Source organism: Coregonus lavaretus (assembly GCF_964263955.1).
Source record: "Coregonus lavaretus genome assembly, chromosome: 12".
NCBI classification, from domain to species: domain Eukaryota; kingdom Metazoa; phylum Chordata; class Actinopteri; order Salmoniformes; family Salmonidae; genus Coregonus; species Coregonus lavaretus.
In genome coordinates, this window is record NC_139999.1 from 7,818,118 (window position 1) to 7,825,589 (window position 7,472).

Here is a 7,472-nt window from a genome sequence, read left to right on the forward strand (position 1 = left end):
AATACATCCACAGGTACATCTCCAATTGACTCAAATTATGTCAATTAGCCTATCAGAAGCTTCTAAAGCCATTACATAATTTTCTGGACCTTTCCAAGCTGTTTAAAGGCACAGTCAACTTAGTGTATGTAAACTTCTGACCCACTGGAATTGTGATACAGTGAATTATAAGTGAAATAATCTGTCTGTAAACAATTGTTGGAAAAATGACTTGTGTCATGCACAAAGTAGATGTCCTAACCAACTTGCCAAAACCATGGTTTGTTAACAAGAAATTTGTGGAGTGGTTGAAAAACAAGTTTTAATGACTCCAACCTAAGTGTATGTAAACTTCCGACTTCAACTGTTTCTGATTTACTGTTTGGAAATGAATGCACTTTATGTACTGCATCTAGGCCACCCATTCGAAGGTGTCATCAGTATTTGGACAAATTAATTTATAATGTATTCAATTTAGTCAAAAGTGTATTATTTGGACCCATATTGCTAGCACGCAATGACTACATCAAGCTTGTGACTACAAGCTTGTTGGATGTATTTGTCGTTTGTTTTGGTTGTGTTTCGGATTATGATGTGCCCAATAGAAATTAATGGTAAATAATTTGTTTCATTTTGGAGTCACTTTTATTGTAAATAAGAATAGAATTATGGATAATCATGAATGAATCATGAATAATGATTAGTGAGAAAGTTACAGAGGCATAAATATCATACCCCCAATACATGCTAACTATTATTGGTAATGGTACGAGGTTAGCATGTTTTGGGGGTATGACATTTGTGCATCTGTACATTTCTCACTCATTATTATTCACGATTCATTCAGGATTATCTGTAATCATGGAAGCATCCACATTAATGTAGAAGTGTTTAGAAACATATTCTATTCTTATTTACAATAAAAGTGACTCCAAAATGACACAATACATTAATTACCATTCATTTCTATTGGGCACAACATAATCCGAAACACAACCAAAACAAACAGCAAATGCATCCAACTAGTTTGTAGAGTCACAATCTTGATGTAGTCAATACATTTCTCCAAATACTTATGACTCCTTCAAATGGGGGGGGGGGGGGGGGGACTAGATACATAAAGTGCATTCATTTCTAAATGGTAAAACAGATATATATGAAAATACCCTCAAATAAAAAGGTGACATTCTGTACTGTCACCTCATATAAAACATTTGATCTCAAATCCAAAATGCTGGAGTATAGAGCCACATTAAATGTTTTAGCTTCACTGTCCAAATAAATACGTTGGGGAGTGTATATATTCAGGGGGGAGTGCCAAGTTTTCTCCAGACATGACGCTTGGCATTCAGGCCAAAGAGTTCAATCTTGGTTTCATCAGACCAGAGAATCTTGTTTCTCATGGTCTGAGAGTCTTTAGGTGCCTTTTGGCAATCTCCAAGCGGGCTGACATGTGCCTTTTACTGAGGAGTGGCTTCCGTCTGGCCACTCTACCATAAAGGCCTGATTGGTGGAGTGCTGCAGAGATTGTTGTCCTTCTGGAAGTTTCTCCCATCTCCACAGAGGAACTCTGGAGCTCTGTCAGAGTGACCATCAGTTTCTTGGTCACCTCCCTGACCAAGGTTCTTCTCCCCCTGATTGCTCAGTTTGGCCGGGTGGCCAGCTCTAGGAAGAGTCTTGGTGGTTCCAAACTTCTTCCATTTAAGAATGATGGAGGCCACTGTGTTCTTGGGGACCTTCAATGCTACATAAATGTTTTGGTACCCTTCCCCAAACCTGTGCCACGACACAATCCTGACTCGGAGCTCTATGGACAATTCCTTCAACCTCATGGCTTGGTTTTTGCTCTGACATGCACTGTCAACTGTGGGACCTTATATAGACAGGTATGAGCCTTTCCAAATCATGTCCAATCAATTTAATTTACCACAGGTGGATTCCAATCAAGTTGTAGAAATATCTCAAGGATGATCAATGGAAACAGGATGCACCTGAGCTCAATTTCGAGTCTCATAGCAAAGGGTCTGAATACTTATGTAAATAAGTTATTTCTGTTAGGCGAATGATAAATCATTTTAAACCTAGTGGCTACCTGTCAGAGTCATTCGTCTCTACAGATCAGATCATGGTTGGGCTAAAGGAGAGGAAATGAGTGTGTGTTGGTCATTCATAGCCTGTTGTCTGTTCTGTCTTTCCCCCCCTCCTCCTCTACAGACATCCCTGAGCTGAAACAGAAGCTGCACGTTCTGAACCTCCTCATCCTCCTACTACCTGAACCCAACAGGAACACACTCAAGGTATGTTGTGAGACTCCATATTATTCCATGACCACGAAGTAACCAGATGGCTTTAGCGATGCACTTTAAATCTCCACATCTTCCGTATAACGTGTTACATCTTAAACCTCCACACTTACAATCATGTAGGTGATGCATTAATGAGTCATATCTCTCTGACATAATACAATCTGTCAACTCCTCCACGTACTGTATGGTAGGAGGTATTGCATGAGAGGGCACTTTCAGCTTTCAGCACCTGGATGAGGTGTTCTGCTCGTATGTAACTGGCTCGTACTCTTGTTCACATAAGTGGAATAAATAATCGTATGACTACTTTAATACTTTCACATAACTAGATCACCTTTTAGATGACACATTATGGATGACTCCATGTGTCTGGTCTGATTAAACTTATCAGATCCTATGTTCCTCTGTTGCTGACACAACATAACGTTGTCAGAAAAACCCTTCAGCCACCATCATCATTCAAGTCAACAATTTCAACCTTTGCGAAGACAAAACACTTTCATTGATGATAGAGGACTCACTGTAAAACAGGTCTCCTCTCCTCTCCTTTTAAAGCACATTTCTGTGGGAACAGACAATAAATACTTATCTTCTCTCCTCTCTTCAGGCTCTGTTGGAGTTCCTTTCTAAGGTAGTCTCCAGAGAGAGGAGGAACCGTATGAACCTGTGGGCTGTGTCCACCATCATGGCCCCCAACCTGTTCCTGTTCCTCCACAAGGCCGTACCCTCCCGCCTCACTGACGGGGGGCCAGGGGTGGAGAAAGGACATGCTGAGAAGGCTGCCGATATCATGAGGTTACTCATACGCTACCAGGACCTGCTCTGGACCGTAAGTAAAAACTTCAGGCTACCAACAATACTTTTCATGCAAGTATTTATTTACCCATAGAAACCTTAGAAGCTTGGTTGGGTTTGTGGCATAGCCGTGGGAAGAAGGGGTGCTGGGGGTTCAGCAGCATCCCCTGGTGGTAAGATTGTAAAACTACACGAGGGAGTTATTTCCTCCACAAGCCTTTTTCTCATGACAAATGAATAAAACTGTAAACACACTGGCTAGCTGGCACACTAGAGCCAGTAACACACTGGATAACTAAAACAGCTATGTCTTTCTCATGAATATCACAGTTAACCATTTACTCCCTTTTAAAAGGGTGCAATTTGCTTAATATTGGTAGTTGAGACATACAGTTAACAGCATTAGAAAGCTACAATTCTTCCTTTTGAACCATTAGCTACCTGCATTTGGCGGGTGTTGTCTTTTGCCCTGTGTTTGATTTGTGAGCTTAAACTTGATATGATGGGCAGCTTCTGTTAAACGTGAAACAATGTACTAGACTAATGAATATGATATTTGCCCTCATCAAAACAATGTTTCTGTTGCATATTTCAGTCTGGAGCCTGTCTAGGTTTAAGGGGGTTGTAACCTATTCTAAATGGCACACTAGGAGTTAGGGGGGTTATAACCTATTCTAAATGGCACACTAGGAGTTAGGGGGGTTATAACCTATTCTAAATGACACACTAGGAGTTAGGGGGGTTATAACCTATTCTAAATGGCACACTAGGAGTTAGGGGGGTTATAACCTATTCTAAATGCCACACTAGGAGTTAGGGGGGTTATAACCTATTCTAAATGGCACACTAGGAGTTAGGGGGGTTATAACCTATTCTAAATGGCACACTAGGAGTTAGGGGGGTTATAACCTATTCTAAATTAAAACTAGGAGTTAGGGGGGTTATAACCCATTCTAAATGAAAAGTAGCAGTTAGGGGGGTTATAACCTATTCTAAATTAAAAGTAGCAGTTAGGGGGATTGTAACCTATTCTAAAAGACACACTAGGAGTTAGGGGGGTTATAACCCATTCTAAATTAAAAGTAGCAGTTAGGGGGGTTATAACCTATTCTAAATGACACACTGGGAGTTAGGGGGGTTATAACCTATTCTAAAATACACACTAGGAGTTAGGGGGGTTATAACCTATTCTAAAAGACACACTAGCAGTTAGGGGGGTTATAACCTATTCTAAAAGACACTAGGAGTTAGGGGGGTTATAACCTATTCTAAAAGACACACTAGGAGTTAGGGGGGTTATAACCTATTCTAAATTACACACTAGCAGTTAGGGGGGTTATAACCTATTATAAATGACACACTAGGAGTTAGGGGGGTTATAACCTATTCTAAAAGACACACTAGGAGTTAGGGGGGTTATAACCTATTCTTAAAGACACACTAGGAGTTAGGGGGGTTATAACCCATTCTAAATGACACACTAGGAGTTAGGGGGTTTATAACCTATTCTAAAAGACACACTAGGAGTTAGGGGGGTTATAACCCATTCTAAATGACACACTAGGAGTTAGGGGGGTTATAACCTATTCTAAATGACACACTAGGAGGTAGGGGGGTTATAACCTATTCTAAATGACACACTAGCAGTTCGCAAAAAAAGCCTAAAATAGACGAGATGCATCTATTATTCCAAAACTGCAGCTCATGGTTGGAACATTTATTTCCCTACTTTAATCAACCAGTCCATTTTGAATTTAAGATAAAGCTGTTGTGATTTGGAAAGGAGTGTAGCTTGTCCTGTTTGTGTATCCCATCAGTTAGATGTGTTTTTAGAGGCAGTCATTTCTGTAGGCCTAATGGGAGCTTGGGTGCCTGGCAGCGGTCAGATAGCTAGCCTAATGTAAGGAAAAGAGAGAAGAGCCAACCCCACACCGAGGTCAGCACCCCCTGCCCCAAAACAGCTTCCCTTCACTAATCTACCACCAACACTTAATGCCGTTTGCACAGCTTCTCTCTCTTACCGTTTACTCATCAGACAACCTATAGTGTGTACACAAGGTTAAGTCAAAAATGATGTACTCATGTAAAGGTTAACAACAACAAAATTATTGAAACGACAAGTGAATGAATGAAATATCTTCCTCCATGGCAGATCCCTAACTTCCTGATGAGCCAGGTGCGGAAGCTGAACGAGAACAGTAACCGGAGGTACCAGTTCTACGACCGCCGCATCAAGAACCTGCTGAGGAAAATTCACCAGGACAGCAAGGATAAACCTGACAAGAACTCCTCCGAGGTAGTTGTTTCTTCTTCTAGAAACTACTAATACTGTTGTAACTTGCAGTTACACTCGCACTTATTTTCTCTCACTGGCTCTCATTTAGCAGCTATTATGATAGCATCTATTTCTCTCTCCTCTCCCCCCTTTCCCTCCTCTCTTCCCCCACCAGCCATGTCGTACAGTAAAGATCCAAGTGGGAGAACTGATGAGCAGCACCATGGAGGTCAAGGTCAACATAAATTCCAGAGCATCAGACCTGCTGGCTCAGTTCCACAGGCACCTCTACAGTTCTGACAACGCCAAGCGCCTGCTCAAGAGGTACAGTACACTAAAATCAATGAAACAATCAAATGCCTTTAGTATAAAGTATTTTTGTCCTAAGTACAGTTTTTCCTGACTACGTCAGCTAACCAGGGAAAACTCTGTCCTACTGGTGACCTCTAAGCACACAGTAAAACCGCTGCATAGAAAACCTTGCTTCAGAAATACTACATTGACATTTCACTGAGCAGAAATTGAGAATGCTGAAGTTGACCGAATCCATTGAATGAATAACAAGCCTGTCTGTTCTTTATCACAGGAACGGTTTGGTAAATGATTTGGGATCCTACCCGGACTGTGCCATATATGAAGTGGGAGGAAATATCGGTAGGTACCACATCACAAGCCTCCACCCCATATCCAGACGATCTACCAGACCTGGGTTCAAATACTATTTGAAATCTTTCATATACTTGGAGTGTTTGTTTTCCTTCCATTCTTTCTAATGCTATTTAATTGCAACAGGCAAGCTCAATCAAGCACAGTTAAATAAATGATTTCAAATAGCCTTTGAATCCATGTTTGCTATCTACTCAGGCTGAGAGCCACATTAGAAGGTTACATGAGTGACTCTGACATGTGCATGTCTTTCTGCTGATTGAACTGATTACGCTGGCCAGGCCTTACGCAATGAACTGGAGAGAGAGGGGGGATAGAGAGGGGTAGAAAGAGGGGGGGAGGGTGAGAGAGAGAGAGAGAGAGAGAGAGAGAGAGAGAGAGAGAGAGAGAGAGCCAACGGTGTGCATCTGCAGTTATCGGAGCAGACAAATGCTTCCACATGTAGCTACTTCACTGTTATGTACTGGACTGTGCTCTCACAGACCCAAGCATTCACACACCACTCATAATGTATGTGCATTCACGGACCAAAAACAAGGCAGAGTTTCAGTTTTTCCTTTCAAACTGTTTTCAACATCTCTCTTGCAGAAGAGATTTTAGCTGAATGAGAATAACCTGTATAAAAACGTGTTAATTACATTTACATTTACATTTTAGTCATTTAGCAGACGCTCTTATCCAGAGCGACTTACAGGAGCAATTAGGGTTAAGTGCCTTGCTTAAGGGCACATCGACAGATTTTTCACCTAGTCGGCTCGGGGATTAGAACCAGCGACCTTTCGGTTACTGGCACAACGCTCTTACCCACTAAGCTACCTGCCGCCCCTAAAATCTGTCCCTCAGTGTTGACTCTGCCTTGTGTTGTTCTGTTCTGTCCCGTAGGTGAGCACTGCCTGGACCCAGAGACCCATCTCCTGGACCTGTACAACAACAACCCCAGTGGAGAGTGGGTCATCAAACAGAAACCACTGGCCACCAGTAGGGGACTGCAGATATAAGACAGCCGCAGGAGGAGGGAGAGACCAGCAGGGGGCTTCAAGAGCCAACCAGAGGAGGAGGGAGACCAGGAGAAGTAGAGGAGAGGAGGAAGCTGCCACCACAAACCACCTCGAGACTGAACCCTCTCTCTGACCAATGAGACCAGACTAGGAGAAGCAAAACAGAGAGAGACAGAGAGCTACTGCTGAAAACACCATCAGATGGAGGAGTGGCTGAGTTCGTATTTGAGGCTGCTTCTTGGCTTGTCAGCTAAGCTCTCAGGCTCTCAGCCTATCACCTCCCAGCGTCCGCAGAAGCCCAGATGGGGATCTGATGCAGCCGCCACCGAGTCTCTCTCTCTTTCTTTCTTTCTTTCTTTCTTTCTTTCTTTCTTTCTTTCTTTCTTTCTTTCTTTCTTTCTTTCTCTCCCACTCTGTCTCTCTCTCTCTCTCTCCATTCCTCCATTCCTTCTG

General features: G+C 42.3%; 1 protein-coding gene across 1 annotated transcript in view; it reads left to right on the plus strand.

Annotated features, from left to right (window-relative positions):
- LOC311138928 (rho GTPase-activating protein 40-like) overlaps window positions 1-7,019 on the plus strand; it is a gene marked incomplete at both ends in the record, with an annotated part of 34,462 nt that extends 27,443 nt beyond the window's left edge. The window contains 6 exon segments of the mRNA XM_084173742.1: window positions 2,194-2,276; window positions 2,893-3,114; window positions 5,233-5,376; window positions 5,531-5,679; window positions 5,942-6,009; window positions 6,904-7,019. Coding sequence (XP_084029868.1) covers window positions 2,194-2,276; window positions 2,893-3,114; window positions 5,233-5,376; window positions 5,531-5,679; window positions 5,942-6,009; window positions 6,904-7,019 — 782 coding nt within the window.
- Window positions 7,020-7,472: the final 453 nt, after the last annotated feature.